The sequence below is a fragment of the Cydia strobilella genome, chromosome 2 (genome assembly GCF_947568885.1).
Source record: "Cydia strobilella chromosome 2, ilCydStro3.1, whole genome shotgun sequence".
Classification (NCBI taxonomy): Eukaryota; Metazoa; Arthropoda; class Insecta; order Lepidoptera; family Tortricidae; genus Cydia; species Cydia strobilella.
Genome location: NC_086042.1, coordinates 27,070,108 through 27,089,906, shown reverse-complemented (window position 1 = coordinate 27,089,906; position 19,799 = coordinate 27,070,108). Strand labels below are relative to the sequence as shown.

Below are 19,799 nucleotides of genomic sequence, written 5' to 3'. Positions count from 1 at the left end.
AATTAGCTCCATGATTTAATTTTTTCTAACTTTTGTAATCATAATTTATATCGTTTGAACACTGGAAAAAATTAAAATACTTTTGTAAATTATTTTATTAAACCGAATTTAAACTGTTGTGAGACATACTAACATTAAATAATTTCACGGTCTAGACTCACTTGTTTTATGTTGTTGTCAAACAAGTGAGTCTAAACCGTGCAATTATTTAATATTTTATTAAAAATATTTAAAATGTTGAAAATTTTTGAGCGGTTGAAACGCTCATAATTTTTGGCGCGAATTCGACAGAGCATGATGACGTCACGCGTTGGACGGTCCAACTGACGTTTGCTACTAGTAACTACACTAATGAAACTTATGTGAACTAATCTGCGTGACGTCACGTGACGTTTCGTACTTTTTTTTAATAAATAAAATAAAATTCATTTATTTCGGACAATCCATATATCACAAATAAAATATTAAAATTAAAAATACAATCAACTTTTAGAAATTAAAATTGAAATTAAAATATCAACATTGTTTAAATTACAATTAAAATAGAATTAAAATAAATAAATAAATTAAAATATTAAAAATGGATTGATATAAAACGAACCTATTATATTAAATTAAATTTATTATTGAGGCTAACGTGCATGGAGGACCAGTGCTTCAAAAGGCCACTTGTCCCACCTACTAGCCACGACGGCCAGGAGGCTGTGTTTTGCTCACTAGCTTTTCGCGGGCAATTTTTATACTTTTTATTTATTATTTTAAATAATTAAATGATAATTTAATAACGGAAATGCATTTGTAACATAATATAATTAGTAACAAACATCCGAATAAAAAATATTTCGTTCAAATATAAAGTTCATGCATGAGGCATGATTAGGCTAATTCTAGATCTGCTTCAGAACTACTGAAGTATTGTAGTTTATTCTAAATGGTCCTAAGTGCTGTTTTAATCCCCGAGCTAACAACCCTGTTCTAGTGCAGCGAAGTTGAGCTAACAGTCTAGACTCGAACTAGCACCCGTGGGGGTAATGTGACAGAATATAAATATTACAACGAGTACCTTGACCTCGTAGTGTCTTGTAGTATCTTGGCTCAAAGACCAGTGAGCGAATTATGAACTCCGGACCATAACGCAGCACACTCCATACTCCAGAATTCCGATTCTGATTTAACAGAGTGAAAGTTGAGCGTTAGATGGACGTCATGGACGCTAACCACCAAGGCGATCACCAAGGTCGGATCAAAACCATAATAAATTGTTTAATCTGAATTGGGCTTCAACTCGCACTTCGCAGTATGATAAAAATTCAAAATTCAAAAGGTAATGAAAATATGTGATAGGGGAATGAGGGCTACCGCGTTTAATTTCGCCGCTAGGGGCACTAGTGTAGATCGAGGTCTTTCAAAATGCCAAATGCATAGAAGTTTTGGGGGTTTCAAGCTTTTATATCGGAAATTTTCACTCCTTATTCATAATTGTGGTAAATCTTTGTCCGTCTTTGATTAATCATGGTAAACAATAGATAGCTCAATAAATGTTAGTGGTTTAAAAAAAAAGTGCTAATTAAAATATATGACAAAATTAGACAGGTTCAAAAAATGCCACATTTAGACGTTGAAATACCTTTGTGTATATTAGAACGTAATGATTTTATAAAAATAAGCATAGAAGAATTTTGAGATCTCATGAAATAAAACTATGAAAACGGATTATGTCGCGTATATTGAATTTATAATCCCGACGTTTCGAACTCTTTACAGCGTTCGTGGTCAACTGGTGACATCATAGTTGTATTTCATGAGTAACTATCGCGGTAACCGAAGACAATATTAATTTTGAGATCTGTTTTTCTGGACCTACATCTACAGTGGCGCCAACTGGTGAGCACAAAAACGGTAGCCCTCATTGAAAATTACGCTTGATAAGGCAGAGATGTGATATTACGCGAGCTAAAAATTTTATACTATTTAATTAAAAAAAAAACCGATAAGTAAGAGTTCGTCTAACTCGTGCACCGAGGGTTTAGTACAAACTTTTAATTTTCTCACGTTACTATAATCACGAAATACTTTTGACAGAATCACAGAATAAATAATAGTACAAGGTACAGAAGGTTCACTCTCTAACAAAACGCGTCTATTACGATAGATATGACCGCAAGGTGTCGCAAGCGCGAGCAAGCGTTCCGTAGCGGTGCGGTCTATGGCTAGACACCAAAATTGGTGTGGGCCGCATGTACTTGTAGCGACGCGACGAAATCGCGGAGTGAGCCACGCCTGCCAGACGCATAATTATAATTATTATAAGCATAATTGTGTACAGCGCCATCTAGTCGATATAAGTCAAGTCAATATAAGTCAATATAATCTTTATTCAAATAGGCCTAGCAACAAGCACTTTTAAATTGTCAAGTTTTAAATATTACCTTAATCTAAATATCAGAGCAATTTATTGATGCAGTTATTATTATTCTTAAAAACATTGAATTATTATAGATATGTCAAACTTAATAATAAGAATTCACAAAAGGATCGTCAAACACCAAAATTGTATAAAAAATACTAGTCTAGAAACTTTCTAGAATAAAAATCTAAATGTCAAAATAGGTATTTATTGAATTATCTATCGGCAAATTGGCTAACTAATATTTTTACATTATTTGGTTATAGAGTCAAAATACTGATAAAGATTTTAACTACACTTGAATAGGCGCTAATGGTAGTAGCAAACTGCTCACCTTTCTGTTAAGCTATTTTGGAATTACGTCATATTGGCGCGCCGTGACACCAGTCGCGTTAAATTTAACTGTTTATAATTAAATTAATTATTAACAAGCAAAAACGTCTGCGATCGATGCTATTAAGCTTAGAATAAATTTAAAAGTGGAAAAATTACTGCCTTGGGTGAGACTTGAACTCACGGCCCAGATCCCGTGGCCGTGATCCAGAGGCCGTGAGTTCAAGTCTCACCCAAGGCAGTAATTTTTCCACTTTTAAATTTGTTTATAATTAGTTGCTGCAATATAGTTGTATAGGAAGATAAGTAGACAGGACACTAGGAATAAGTTTAAAAGTGGAAAAATTACTGCCTTGGGTGAGACCCAGAGGCCGTGAGTTCACGTCTCACCCAAGGCAGTAATTTTTTCCACTTTTAAATTTATTCTAAGCTCAATAGCATCGTTCGCAGACGTTTCTGCTTGTTAAAAATTACACTAGGAATATTTAGAATAATAAAATGTTAGGCTTTTCTTATGACTTCGTCTACATAGAATGATTTTTGTGATAAGAACTATCCCATATCCTTTCCTGGGACTTAAAATATAGGTATCTCCATACCTTATTTCATAGGAATCAGTCCACTGGTTTAAGCGAGAAGAGGTAACAGACAGAGTGAATCTTTATGCATTAGTTTCCCTCACGTGGCTAGAGTGCCTTAGTGTTGTTGCCTCACTCTGCTTACTGTCCTCCTCTGGTCAGGTGTCCCGTCCCTGACCCATCTCGATGGAATGCTTCAAGTTTATCTCGCATTGCTCCCATTTTCCTTTTGAACGCTTTTCCTCAAGCGTAAAGACGTGGCCTATACGTTAATATATTCTAGTGAATAACGAATATAAACCTTATCTGTCAGCAGGACAATTGTTTTGACAGCGTCCGCCATGACCACTTTAGTGGTCGCTGGTGTGGCAGGCACGACTGCACACGACCTGTTTAGTGACCCTTTCACTTGATTTCATAACTTTGCTGGCCTGCCATTCTGACTCCACCGTTGAGTAGTTGTCAGGCACCTGATTAAATACTTAAGATAGTGGATTACATGTAGGCCTGTATAACTAGTGTGCCAGTCGTTGCTATATTGAAAACCTTATTCCGCGATTAAGTCTTCGTCTATGTTGTACCGAGTCAGTCGATATTCATTTTTTCGTTCTGTTCCAGCAACTGAACGCCCTAAACAAAGGAGAAGAGGAGAATGAGACCATAAGCGTTGCAGAAATGAGGAGTCTAGTTGGCTACGATGACAGCCTGAAGGAGATTCCTGACTACCAGTTCTACGTGGCTTATGACTTCTACGCGAAAAACAACTCGCACTTTCACAAGTCGCCTTATTATGGATATTATCAAGGTGGGTCTTGTATATTATCTCAATTTTGGAGAGTAAGCCGTTGCGGTAAGCTGGACGTAGATTTTTTATAAAAATCAATGTACAAAAAATAACTGCTACTAAGCTTCATGAACTCTCACGCCAGTGTGAAAATTCGAGAAAACAATCGTCTTTCTCGTGGACATATAATAAGACGAGTGTACATTTTACTAAGGCTTTAATCAAATAGCATTTAAGAAATACTTGAATATGTTTAATAAAGGGTCTAGTAAGAAAATTTGTGAAAAAATCTTAACGCTAACTGACACTAAAAATGTTTTAATAATCCAAAATTGTAATATTTCATCGGGACATGTTTGTATAATTCTTATTATTGTTATTTAGTGCCACACAAGAAGAATCGCCTCTACACGCCACAGCTTAACCACATCAGCATGAAGATGCCCTCCAGCCCCCTCCTCATCGATAGGCCAGATCCCCACAATTTCTGCAACATGTCCAGCGTCGACGACGAGTGCAGAGAGGGCTACTGTGAATGCCCCCACGTTCTCTCCGTCAAACTGAATTCTGTCGTTGAAATCGTCATACTTGACGAAGGTATCACTTTTGATGCTAACCATCCTTTCCATCTACATGGACATAGCTTTAGAGTAGTAGGTTTGCGGAGATTAGGTAAGGATACTACTATTGAAGAAGTCAAAGCTTGGGATGAAGCAGGACTTTTAAAACGTAACCTTAAGAACGCACCCATAAAAGATACCGTTACAGTACCAGACGGTGGATACACAGTAATCAGATTCAAAGCAGACAATCCAGGCTACTGGCTTTTCCATTGTCATATTGAGTTCCATGTTGAAATAGGTATGGCGCTAGTTTTCAAAGTAGGAGAACATAAAGATATGCCCCCAGTACCGAGGAACTTCCCTAGATGTGGGAATTATATGCCCGATAATATGATCGAACATGATACAACTCCTAAACCTAATGATAATAATCATATATCCATAACGCAATGGTGGCCAGTCATATATATGAACGGAACCACTTCGTCTGCGACAAGTATATTGTGTAGTTTATCAACGATTTTAGTCAGTTCTGGATTACTAATTTTTAAATTTTATTTAACGTAAGTTATAACAGTATTATGTAAGGCAACAGTGCAATGTATACTATTATATAGCTTAATATGACTTTTAAAACCGAATTTGTACTTACTGAATGTATGTTTTATAGAAGCCCTATTGTTGAAGTATTACTTCTTAACGGCTTATGTTACGTTTTACAGTACTTACAAATATTTATTGTAAACTACAGTAGTACGTCCACACTAGTTTATTATATCTTTAATTTTATAAGTATTAATTATGAGTTGGTGCGCACCACAATGATTGATGATGACGAATGTAATTTAGGATAATGCGCTGTAGTGTTTGAGATTAAACGTGCTAAGGCATAGATTTACCTTGATACTGTCATACGATAAAGTAACGATAAAATTTGGACGCCCTCAATTATATTATAACTCCAGATAGGTTATAGACGTTCCAAAATTAAAGAGCTTCAATTTTACAGTTGCTAAATATTTAGTCGCGCTAAGAGAAGGAGACAAGCTTGTGTTCAACAACGAGTGTAACAAAGATGAATGGTAAGCATGCGAGAATTAATCAAATAAAAAAAGGTTAATTTGTAAGCAATGAAATAAATATAAAATTATTTTTTGTGCTCCTTATTTATGCGTATAACCTATCTATTAGTTATATGTATAATATTATTGGTCGAACAAAATACGTTCTGTAGTACGAGATTAACACTAAACAATTTGACCGTCACCGAGTCGCATTGTGATAGCATGATTAATGCTATTTGCTTGTCAATCGCGAATTGGGTGAAGAGCCTGAGTAATCTAGGTTCAATCCGACCACGCACGAGAAAGCGACTAGCGATCGACTAATTTCTCGCCCATAAGCTTAAGTGTCAGTCAATGTAGATTCCGCATCAATCAAAGGCATAATATACAGTGTGTAAATCTAATACGGGCGATAAATTAAACCAGATATAGAATTTATTCGTCTAATCATTAATTAAGAAGTTTTTTTTTATTTACACTTAATTATGACCCCGTAATTATTATTTTTTTAATTTACCGAGCAGCAATGTAAAATCGTCGTCAATAGAACTTGCAAACAATGTAAACAAATATGACGGATTTTGTTAGCGTTTGACACATAACCTAACATGTTTACGAAGGTTATTTTCGCTGAAATATTAATAACTAACATTTAATTTAACAAAAAAATTATATAAATAAAATATTTAAGTATATAGACTATAGTCCTTTTGAAGAGCGAGATTACGAAGTAATGAGAGTAAAACGGTTTGTTTACATTGTTCGCAAGTTCTATTGACGACGACTTTACTGCAAACATTAAGAAACATAAGATGCAATGACATTACGAGATACGAGCTTTTTAATAGTAACTGCCAACAAGCGTTGACAGCTTTAAAACGCTCGTATCTCGAAACTTGTGTGGTGTATTACATTGCGGGCTGAATTATTTTGTATGGATAAAATTTTAATTGCAATTCTAAATAAAAGTTATCTAATTACATTTCTTATGTCCGATACTACACACTGTATATGTATCGTAGATCGTTAAATGTTCACACGGCGAGATAATGCATAAGAGAAAGCACCCACCGCGATAAAATTAACTTACTCATAGTTACTCGCTTCTCGCTGATATCTGCCGGTGAGGTAGCTGCCTAAAACTTGCCAAGTACAGTGAACAAAGTTTTTATTCTGTGTAAAGTATCAAATTCGATCAAATTTACTCTTGATGAGGTTTTCGCTGGTGATATGTGATATTATTAAGTAGTTGGATAGTTAGTATAAGTATTGTATGTTATAACATAACTATGAGTTCCATAACGAAAATATAAAATGAAATGAAAAATAAAGTTTAAAAATTGGTTTATTTTATTTACATTTTACTCTTTCCATGTTTTAACACGTTCGCAGACAGTCTATATGGAAAGCCTTATGGCACTACGCTACCTCGGTAGCCGATGACTTTTGACTCTTAAGAGTCCCCGGCAAGCTCGGCCGAGTTGCACCTTCCCATACAAACGTGTAGTTCCGCTCTCATTTTAAATATATCTAGGTCTGAAATTAGTTTATATAGCTCCAGTTTATAAAACAAATGTCATAGAGCAAAAACAAGTTTTGTATGAAGAACTTAAATTCGCTGTATTTTTTTAATTATGGTATCTGCAGAAGCTAGGTACATAAACTAATTACAGACGGATATTTATACCTTATCCTATTATAAGTACAAAGTTTCAGAGCAATCTAGGTAGTCGTAAAATGAGAGCGGAACTACGTTTGTATGGATAACCTAGCTTGCCGGAGACCCTGAAGGGGCCCACTGACTATCAGCCCGCCGGACGATATCGGCCTGTCAGTTGATCGGAACTGTCAAATTTTTGTTCTAGCTGACGGGCCGATATCGTCCGGCGGACCGATAGTCAGTGGGCCCCTAAACCCAACAAAACCGCCGATCCGTCCGACGATGAATTCTCATAAGATTACAACAACGCGATACCTTGTGTCATTTTTGGTGCACCATAAGATACACAACACACACAACATTACATACCAAAATATTACATATCTTTAACTTTACATATGTCCATGACGCAATGGCATGTTATGGCACTACACGACCGAGGATGTCACGGCCGTAAATGTGGTGCCATATCAGCTTTTGAACGAATGAAAAAACATACAAATCTGTCAACATGTGGGACAACTATTGCAGAAAATACGATGTGGCAGTTCACCCATAGACGAGGAAATATGATATACATAATACATATTATAATGAATTAGACAAGCGGGAGGGCATTTTAAAGCCATCTTACATGAACGAAACCTTTTTAATTGTTACAAAACAATAATAATCGTAACATAAACGAAAACAAGTGAAAAAAATGTCTGCCGCATCTCCAATATAAACGGGCAGGATAAAAGGCACATTCAATAACGTCCAATTGTTTTCACTGGAGGAATTAGGCGTCGGTAACGGGACTGATTCTGTGGTAACAATTTGATAAGGAGGCGTACCCTGGTTGTAGGTACAGGTTATGGATTTAGTGCCAAAAGTGACAATTCTTTAAGGCCGTTCCATCGGTTTGCCGCTGTCACTGTCACATTTCGCAAGAAAGAACGGGATAGATCATGCGCGCCAAGTGTCAATTTTGATCGAATTTTGTCGATTTTTATTTATTTTAAAAACGTTACCTTACAATATCGAAATTCGAAAGCTATGAAATGACTATTTAAGTTAAGATTGTTTTTTCTTCTTTTTTTGTTTATAGTATGACATAATAAATAACCGAGTAAAGTTGGATTAAAAGTCCGAGTTAGAGGTTACTTTGGGAATTAATTGTATCGAGCGAAGTGTCATAATTCGTGTATCGAAAGCTATGATATTAAAGATAATATAGTCAAGAACTACATATATTTTTCCATGTCTACGACTATCAACGCCTCTTAGAAAAACATGATCATATAAGGAGATTTTTCGCCTTCTGGCTCAGGGAACCGCCTTAACCAGAAACCATACTAATCTATAACAAACCTGTTTTTAGCTACAATCAGAATATACCTCCAGGAGCCCGATTCAGATTAAACAACTTGTTTTTTTTATACCACGTCGGTGGCAATCAAGCATACGGCCCGCCTGATGGTAAGCAGTTACCGTAGCCTATGGACGCCTGCAACACCGGAGATATTACACGCGCGTTGCCGACCCTTTAAAAACCTGTACACTCCTTTTTTGAAGAACCCCATACTGTAGCCCCTCGGGAAAACCTCGGCAGGGAGCTCATTCCACAGCCGAAGCGTACGCGGGAGGAAATTCCTCTTAAACCGCACAGTACGCGACCATTACTTGTTACAGCTCTTATATTGTTTTGATACGATCTTGAAGATCGCTCATGCGAAAATAAGCGTGAGACCTCCCCGCGGCGCGCGGCTAACGTGATCGCCACTCATGCACTGTTAATGCTTATAAATGGAGACTAGGGTTCTCCGAAACATGTCGTGCGAGTGATAAAAGGGGCCCACAGACTACCAGTCCGCCGGACGATATCGGCCTGTCAGTTGTTCGGAAGTGTCAAATTTTTGTACTAACTGACAGGTCGATATCGTCCGGCGGACTGATAGTCAGAGGGCCCCTTAAAAATACGTGAGTTAAAGCGTAAAATTAGATTAATGTTATTATGTCTCACGACAGAAAATTCGAAAATCATATAAAATCGTTGTGAGTATCAGGATGGCAGGCGTACATCAACAAATGGAGCTGTGGTATACGTCAGGCGTTAGTGCTAGCAATGTGCCAAATGTGCGCCAAAATTGGAGCAATGTGCTCTTTAAACCCCAGAGATATTTAAGATATAAATGACGTTCCCCAACCTGACGTCAGGTCAAATCGCTGAACCAGAATAGGCTTCTAAACAGTCTGCTAGGCCTTTCGATATTTTCTAATATGCTATTTATTATTCTAAATGGTTTTCTATTGAGACCGTAAGTTGATAAAAATGGCGATATCAATAATTCTAGAGAAAGTAAAGTTAGTTTTTTTGTCAATCATACGGGACATTGTGTGACATAATAATATCTATGTTTGGTACTAGCTTTTGTTACTATAAATTGTTTTGAGTTGCGTTTTAGAAATACTCAACAAATGACTCGACTCGGGACTTAGAGTTAAAAGACTTAAGAGCGTAAAAACGAGTAGATCTTCAAATTTAGACCCAAATTACTCGATTTCTTAGAATACCTTTTTCAGTAGCTGTTATAGCTCTTGTGCTTGGTAGAACGTTAAAATGCTTGATGTTTTACGCTGGTTGGGCTAAAGTTATTTATTCAAACCGCATCCAGCTCAAAAAAACAGACGAAAACTCTTTAAAACCAATTTTAAATTCCACTAAATGCTTAACAACTCTCCAGCGCATCTCCAAAAATCAAACCATTCCTATTATACAGATCTCTATAAGGGAGCGAGAATTTTACCAATTAAGATAACGCTAAGGGATGGCCCTAAATCAAGGGGCAGAAAGAAAGGTTGAACTCATAAATATCGCGGGAAACAGATGCTTCTTAGGGGTAAATGGGAGAAAAATAGGCACTGTTGCCGGCTATCTGCGATCGCTGCTTTTGCTATGTTGTCAATGCTAGAATAGTGTTTAAGACTCATGTTCTCAAATAGAATTTGTTTGTATAAGAATAAGAATAAGAATAAGAATACATTTATTGCCACACAAAAAAGAGAGATTACAGGAATATATTTAAAAATAACATTAACAATTAGCATGCGCGACAAAGGGAACAGGCTCAGCATATGCTGCGCTAGCCATTTCATTAAGAATTGACTGCACAGCGCTGATTTTCAGTCCGCTTTCATGTAAGTACTCCAATTCTAGTTTCATTTACACCTAATATTACGTAATCTATATTTCCGTAATGCGTATGTATTTTACGTAATAGTCTGTAATATGCATGCGACGTATTTCATTAAGAATTGACTGCACAGCGCTGATTTTCAGTCCGCTTTCATGTAAGTACTCCAATTCTAGTTTCATTTACACCTAATATTACGTAATCTATAATACGTAATGCGTATGTATTTTACGTAATAGTCTGTAATATGCATGCGACGTATTTCATTAAGAATTGACTGCACAGCGCTGATTTTCAGTCCGCTTTCATGTAAGTACTCCAATTCTAGTTTCATTTACACCTAATATTACGTAATCTATATTTCCGTAATGCGTATGTATTTTACGTAATAGTCTGTAATATGTATGCGACGTTTTCCGCCTGGGCCCAAAATCGTCTCCTTTTAATAGGTTCGCTTGAGCGTTCGACTTGTGCTCGCTAAGTAATTGCAATTAGAGCTAGTAAAGACTTAAATCTGAAACTAAGTGCAAACCGCGAGCAAGAAATAACTAATTAATAAAAACAATGAATATTTTGCAGAAGGGACTCAAGACACTACATAATGTATCTTTACTGACTTGTTTTTAGGGTTCCGTACCCAAATGGTAAAAACGGGACCCTATTACTAAGACTCCGCTGTCCGTCTGTCCGTCCGTCTGTCCGTCTGTCTGTCACCAGGCTGTATCTCATGAACCGTGATAGCTAGACAGTTGAAATTTTCACAGATGATGTATTTCTGTTGCCGCTTCTTCTTCTTCTTCTTTTCCTAGCATTAATCCCATCATTTGGGGTCGGCTCTCCTAGTAATTCTTCGCCAGGACTGTCTGTCCCGGGTCGTCTGGGCTGGTATTTTTGCCTTCTTTAAGTCCCTATTTATAGTGGCCATCCATGTTTGCCGCTATAACAACAAATACTAAAAACAGAATAAATATAAATATTTAAATGGGGCTCCCATACTACAAACGTGATTTTTTTGTTGTTTTTTTCCGTAATGGTACGGTACGGAACCCTTACCCTTGGTTTATTTTGTACTTTGCATTTGTGCATATTTGATACCTACGAGTATTTACACTATATATATACATATGTACCTTAAGATAAGTTGATTAGACTATAAAATACATGTTATTTATGAAATATTTTCGAAACATTTCCTATAATTTAAATCACCTAGTACTTATAAAATACTAAGTGATAGTTGCAAGATATTTTGCTCCATCGTACTCAATAATGTGCCTGCAATTTGTGCTCTAGTCTCATTGTTAACGACGTATGCTACGCTTAAAAGACGGTTCGACTTTACCTAGACGACGTTTGGCCTAAAGTCCAAATGCTCACTCTAATCATAAATTTTAGGACTCCAGAGGATCAATGAACCAAGGACTTACCAAAACTTAGTTATGGCTTAGTGCCATTTCTCTCACCTGACTGAGCTTTTGCCTCGCCTGGGGCCCTATTTAAGAACAAAACGTAGGTATATTCCTAGATATAAAGACTTCCAATTCAAATTATGCAGCCCTTATATTTAAATCCAGTAGGCATTTTAGATTTATTACCAGAGAGTTCAGTAAACAATTGAATGAGTTTTTTAATGGCTGCATATGACTATGCATATCAACAAAAATCGAAAAATGGCTTTTGTCATGGCACCCCACACTTTGTCAAGTCAAAGTAGGCGTTAAGTTAGCTTGGTGCTACTATAGTCCTTGGCCCTCGATAAGGAAAGGGAACAGGAATATAGGCCACTGGAGGTCGTTAAACTGTTATTGCTTTGGGACATTGTAATGGGAAAAATAAATAGGTTCCGTAAACTATCGTGGTCTTTAAAGAAAGTTATTTATAGAATCATAGGTTTTTTGAAGTTTTGGAAAGAAAATGATCTATATTTTTTTACCTAGGATTAGACTAGATGAGAAGTTGGTATCAGTCAATGAGGTTTGTTTTGAGAACAAGATACATACATGATTAGATGAAGGTTAAATTTAATAGTAAACATAAGTTACGTGACTTCATCTCCTTTCGTCTTAATAAATAAAGGAAATGCTATTTTTATGCTCTAATCTTCTGTAATAATTTCACGTCAAAAATCACAACTAAGACAATAAATCAGAACAGCAACTTAATTTAATTTAACGAATTCGCCGCTTATTTCTCAGCTTCATTAGCGGTGACAATTAATTAGTAAGCTAGTTTATACCCGAGGGACGTTGGTTCACTGGGAGACATTTTTTAAAGTATTAAGTTACCGCCGAGCCTTTCTATTGTACCTTTATGGCTGGAGTTATGGGTTCTAGTACTAAAAATAGTGTATTAAAAGAGGATCTTCCTTTTAATTGAGTTGCTTTACAAGTTTTTATTATTTAACTTGCCCTGTAGTTCTTTTGTTAGTGTGGGTCAAATCTTGGAAGCTCAGTTCGACCCACTTCCCGATTTCTGGTTCAACTGAAATTTTGGATACATAATATATGTAGATCGGATGACAATGCAATATTATGATGACATGGAGCTATGATGGAGCCAGAAGGTGGCCATGGGAACTGTGATAAAACAACGCAAACTAATTGTGTTTGGGGTTGTTAGAATTGTCTCGATATAGCCGCCATCGAGACAATTTCCTGTTGTTGACAAAGTCGCCTGTGGAAAGAAAAATACAGTCAGCGATAAAAGGATGGAGAGTAATTGTGAAGGGAAGGTTATTAAAGGTAGCCTTGAAAAGCGCATTATGGTTGGCATGGTGGATGGAGGACGGGGTAGTGGACATTCACCAACCCGCTGGGTAGACACTGTAAAGAAGGCTTGCCAGGGATCTATGTACACAGGCGCCTATTATCAGGAAGGCGGAAAATCGTGCAGAATGGAGAGCCTCGGTGCACAAAATAACGACCTCATGTGGTCGCGACCACATGAGGTACCGAGAAAGAAGAAGAAGAAGAAGTTTATAGATCAAAAATGTACAACTTTATTATTTTTATTTGCAACAAAATTTAGTTTGTTACATAACTAGTAAGCCGAGAAACTGTAACGGTTAATAGCTATTTATGCAACAAGTGCGGAAATCATCTTTACGCACGTGTATTATACAATGTTTTACTATGCATTGTGCGAGTAAATAAAAAAACATATCATGGCAAATAAGTTTAATTATTAAAAAAATTAAAACAAAAAGCACTAGTGCGGAAAGTGCTCTTTTCCGCACTAGTGCGAGAAAGTAGCACCATATGTACTGTAAATAAAAATTGAAAACAAAAAGCACTACTGCGGAAAAGTAGTATTTTACGCATGATATGGCTCCGTAGGAGACGCACTTTTCGAGCACATGCATTGTAAAATATTTTACTTTCAATGTATTTATTTTTTCAATTTTTTTTTAACAGTACATATGGTATTTTCTCGCACTAGTGCGGAAAAGAGCACTTTTCCGCACTAGTGCTTTTTGTTTTCAATTTTTTAATAATTAAACTTATTTGCTATTATATGTTTTTTTTATTTACTCGCACAATGCATAGTAAAACATTGTATGATACACGTGCGTAAAGATAATTTCCGCACTTGTTGCATAAATAGCTATAAAAGTGCAGAACTTTTGACGATACCAATTTGTCCAGTCTGTAGCCAGTTAATGGCAGTTCACAGCCGGTGTGTCTGCTAGCAATGGTACGTAGATAATAGTGTGTGTGTAGTAAATGTGCCAGGGAGTTTCCAGGAAAAAGTGTACTATTCAAGTGTGTATTAATTTTTGGGTTATTTCGAATCAGAATCACGAAGACTATTAATTAAAAAAAGAAAAAAAGTTCCCAGGTTTCCAAATAGGTACTTACAAGATGTATGTGAAAATGTGTCACAAAATTATAAAATAAATGTCGCACTTATTTATTTACTTTTTAAATCGATTGTCCTCGTGATTGTGAGTAGAAATACCCAAAAGATGATTTCGAGAAAAAGTAAATGGTACACTTATTCGTCAATTTCTGGGTATAGTTGTCAAGCGGACCCCAGGCTCCCATGAGCCGTGGCTAAATGCCGGGATAACGCGAGGAAGAAGAAGACAGTCTTATTATGGCGTGCATTTCCGCCGAATATTTTGCGGAAACTTCCAGAAGTTAGGCCATAAGCCGCGCATAATGGCGGCTAGTTGCGACATAATGGTGTACCTAGTCGCTCGTAAATTAAAACTTGATGAGGATTACGTTAGTTGTTAGTCTACGTAAGTTTTAAAGGGTTCCGTTGTCAATAGCATCGGGGGTGTAGTGTGAGTTGGTAGAAACACGAGTCTTTTAACATACTGTTTACGATATACGTAACAAAGTGTTTATGATATACGTAATAGTGTTTACGTTATACGTGACAAAGTGTTTACGATATACGTAACAAAGTGTTTACGATATACGTAATAGTGTTTACGATATACGTAACAAAGTGTTTACGATATACGTAATAGTGTTAACGTTATACGTGACAAAGTGTTTACGATATACGTAATAGTGTTTACGTTATACGTGACAAAGTGTTTACGATATACGTAATACTGCTTACGATATACGTAACAAAGTGTTTATGATATACGTAACAAAGTGTTTACGATATACGTAATAGTGTTTACGTTATACGTGACAGTGTTTACGATATACGTGACAAAGTTTTTACGATACGTAAACACTTTTCAGTATTTAAAAGCACTTTACTACTTGTCGTAAGTAGGCTTAGCAGGAGTGCGCTGTGACATTTTCTAATAAATAATTGTAGTTAGAAAAAGACAGACAGCTGATGTTTTTACATAATAAATCGATTATTATTGTTAAATGATAAATAAGGTAATAAAAGAACAACTCTATGGAAGAAAGTAACACAATTTGATGCCTCTAAATGTATAAGTAATTTTATATATCAAAATCAGAATCTCCAATAATTCGTAACAAAACACCTGAACCGAGAAAACCGAAAGTAAGAAACTCGGCGAGACTAATTGATCAAAGAAACCTAACATCAAAACTTTAGGATCTTTAGATACTTAAAATAAATACGCAGATTAGTAAAGAAAAAACCTTTTATTTTTCCGGTTCATAACACATAAATTTGAAAGGAATTTTCAAAAAGATTAGGTTAAGGGGCGATATAGTCTTAAATTAAATGTTTCAGGATTACGCGGCTCAACTGATCTTAGGACTTTAATGGAGAAGTTGAGAGGTCCCATAAAAATGAGATTAGAGACGAGTATATGACAAACACTGTTTGTTAGCGACGTGCTTAAAATGGGTTTTCTCTGTATTTTAAATTTGTTTCTTATTCTTCTGCTCTGATGATTTGTCATCATTGGCCACAGCATCTTGACAGATGATTGTTGCAGCGAAACTTTATTAAGAGGTCTGTGCGCCGTCGGAGATCGTAGGTGCGGCACATCCTTTCCTGTGGCTGTAAAGTCCAATTGCAGCACGGCACTTCTTGCCACAAAGATCGCAGGTGAAACGCGAATCTGTTGCTGGTTCCTGTGAAGCCCGAAGTCTCAGAAAAAGAAAAAACTGAAAAGAATTTTCTGTAGTCTTGTCTTAGTATGATAATTTTATACAATTTTAGTTTTAAACTGAATTTTGGAGGTAGATATTTATATACGTGTGACGAAGCGACAATTAAGATTCTAATGGTTTGTCTTTGACCACGGATCAGTCGGTTTGTCTATCCTCGTGCAATACACGTACTCGTACATACGGCTCTCATATTTTAATCACGTGGCCTCTGTACCTTTTGGAAAATACTGTTTTTGTGTCCCTTACTGCAAGCTGTTATTGCGGAACACCTTCATTATCAACACTTTGTAATAATATCCATATTAGTTTACATCGCGATAATCGCGCAGCATATTTGGACGACCGGTCTGGCTTAGTGGGTAGTGACCCTGCCTGTGAAGCCGATGGTCCTGGGTTCGAATCCCGGTAACGGCATTTATTTGTATGATGAACCCAGATATTTGTTCCCGAGTCTTGGGTGTTTTCTATGTATTTATGTATTTGTATTGTATTATTATATCGTTGTCTGAGTACCCATAACACAAGCCTTCTTGAGCTTACTGTGGGACTTAGTCAATCTGTGTAAGAATGTCCTATTTTTTTTAATAATCCTACAAGATCAAATTGGAAAAGAGAAGACTGGTAGAGTTAGAAAAGTCTTGCTGTCTCGGATTAGACAGGTAAGTCAGTGGGTGGGAATTATCCGTAGAACCGATGGTCACTGGATCAAAAAGGGTCTCGTGTGGCTGTCTTGTCTTTACTTATAAGAGGGTTCGGACTCTAAAACATACAAAAAAGCTCCTAATATGGAAACCGAGTGAACGGGCGAATTAATCAACCTGCATTTATTACGAACTAACCTTTTATGTGACTTGTCTTTAATATTCACTCGTCTCTGAAGAAATTTAAGAAAGTTTCAATGGATTTTCGGTTCTCGTACCTGTTATTAACTTTAAGATATTCCAGTGACATTTACTATGTTAAGTTAGAAATCTGTAAACGTACCTCATGAAAAATTAATGGAGGATATTTATTCATTTTTTAAGTATGAAATGAATAAATATAGTTGGTCAATCAAAATTCATAGTTTCTACGGGACGATAACCCTTCGCGCCTACATTTGCTGCCTTTTTCTACTGACAAGATTTGCTTGACCAACTATATACTATATGTAGACAGACGGACAGTGAAGTCTTAGTAATAGGGTCTCGTTTTTACCCTTTGGGTACGGAACCTAAAAAAGAACTACGAGGAAAAAAAACTTGTGACGATGAAGAAGTGAAGGAGGCTATTTCGGCTCATTTTGAGGGCAAGGATAAAAAATAATTATGGTCTACATAAATGAATTAGTCGATCTGAAAAATGTATTAAACTCGAGGGTAAATATATTGAAGAATAAAAATACTTCTATTGATTCATTTTGCAAATACTTCATTCCGCGAATAATTGTAACTCCCCTCGTAATTGATTTTTTATTTATTTAATTACTACCTATGTCATATGCATGAACCAAGAAGCTCGGGGTTTCACGATAGCATACATTATAAATACAATAATTGCCAGGTGAGTTACTTACAAAGGCTCAATTGACAGTTTGAATAATATGGCTGAAACCACATCTTTAATAGCACTTTCATCCACTTACGTCCCAAATTGAACAATCATGTCCTAATGAAGATTTTCCGTAAATGTAACAAAGTCCTCAAAGGAAACTGTCCTAAATACTACCTCTTTAAAAACCGATTCAAATGGCGACTCGTATGCTTCAGTGGAGAAGGGTCCTTACTTAACTGAATTACACATGATTGCATTTGAGAGGGTCCTTAATAGCCTTAAAGCCTTTTTACACTATCCGAGACGTTTTTAGACCTTTTGCAACTTGCTTTTGCGAGCAGCAGAGCAGAGCATTTTTTTTATGTGGCTGTGGCTCGTAAATATTGTTATAATATATCGTTATATTATTGTAACGCTACGTCTTACGTAAGCGAACAACTCGTGAACGCGAAGCGAAGCGGCGCGGCGCGGCGCCGCGGGCCCTCGACGTTCGCGTTCGCAACGAGATCGCCCACGTAGGACACTTCTATAGGTATCACAGGATTGATTCACCTCGCGCCGCATCGCTTCGCTTCGCATTCGCGTGTTGTTCGCCTAGTACGCTGCGTAAAGGTGCGTATAGTAAGCGTAAGTATGATGGATGATGAATGGATGATGATATCCATGATGAAAGCAAGTATACTATAGAGTTGCCACATGCATGTACCCCTAACAAAATAAGGTAAGGTGGGGTAAGACTATCACCGGGGGAAGACAAACACTTGTATGGAATCCTCATACTGTTTGTCTTGCCCCGAGCAAAATAAACTATGTTCGTCTTCCCCACAAACTACCTACGTAATTTTGCCAAGTTCATTTTTGTCCACCATACGTCTACGTTGACGTGGCACTTAGGACTTTTATGATGTAGGCAGAAATGAAGTGAGATTATTATAAGGTAAAACAATAACAGCGCTTGCTCTGCTAATCCTACTGAAAGTTCCGTAAGTCTATTTCATATTCCCCCTCCCGCTTTTCATATCTATGTTATTGTTTTTCTGAGTATACATTTGATCAAATAAGTATCACTTTTTTAAACCAACAGTTGGAAAGCAACTTACACCAGGCTATACCTTTACCTTTGCCGAAGCTGAAATGAAGACCGATCGCTCGCGCTTCACGCTCGTTTGGCAGTTTACTCAGTGTTATATTACTTTGTGATCTGATGTCGTGTCGGATCGTGTAAACAGGGGTCGTCCTACGTCGAAAGGCTTATATTTATATAACTTGCGTTCCGTTTGATGGAATATTTATGTTAAAATTTCCGGACGCTAGGACAGAAGACGGAAATGTGGGTTTAACGATGCTCAGTGGAGTACCTATGCGTAAAACACAGGGTAGTTTTTCTTGGTACCGCAGATTCAGATGGCGGAGTTTTTGAAAATACCGCTTTTTTAGATCACAATACGCTTCACTAGACTTATATTGATCGGGATATAGACCGTGATTACCTTTTGTGTTTGTGTTTTGTTGTTTTGTTGTTTTGTTGTTTTGTTGTTTTGTTGTTTTGTTGTTTTGTTGTTTTGTTGTTTTGTTGTTGTTTTGTTGTTTTGTTGTTTTGTGTGTTTTGTTTATTTATGGATATTTCCACGCAGTTACATGCATCATGTTCAAGGGTCAACTCCCGTCAACGGGTCCGTGAATCATTCAAAACTCACAATACGGTTGCCAATAATTTAATTAGCAATCTTGAGGATTTTCTCTGAGTGAGTCGATTCAAATTCAGATTTTTTGAATTTCGATTATATAGAAAAAAAAAAAAACGAAAATAGGTCACGCAAATAATACATTAACTAGACATGAAACTACCAAGGAAAATAAATTGTTAAATTTATAATGTTTAACAAGGCATGTGATCACGGTGTTCATAATAATATAAATATGACGGTAAGTATTTCTTTTAAAAAATATATGGTCCGTTTATTCAAACTATAAACAGTAGAGGTTTCATACCTAATTAAAACTGGGCAATTTGCAGGAAAATTTCTATGCAATCATGCGATGCCTGCCTACAACTTTTAAGGAAATGCTTATTCGAGTCTTAATGTCTGTGTACCTGTGAGGTTTAGGTTCCTTAAATGATAATGTAATGTCTCAATAA

The 19,799-nt window shown here is 36.5% G+C and overlaps 1 protein-coding gene across 1 annotated transcript in view; it reads left to right on the top strand.

The window, feature by feature from the left end:
- The window catches only part of LOC134754793 (uncharacterized), a 111,043-nt gene extending 103,970 nt beyond the window's left edge, over positions 1 to 7,073 (top strand). Inside the window, exons 10-11 of the mRNA XM_063691161.1 lie at positions 3,937 to 4,123; positions 4,487 to 7,073. Coding sequence (XP_063547231.1) covers positions 3,937 to 4,123; positions 4,487 to 5,232 — 933 coding nt within the window. The 3' untranslated portion in view covers positions 5,233 to 7,073. The remainder of the gene's footprint in view (positions 1 to 3,936; positions 4,124 to 4,486) is intronic.
- Positions 7,074 to 19,799: the final 12,726 nt, after the last annotated feature.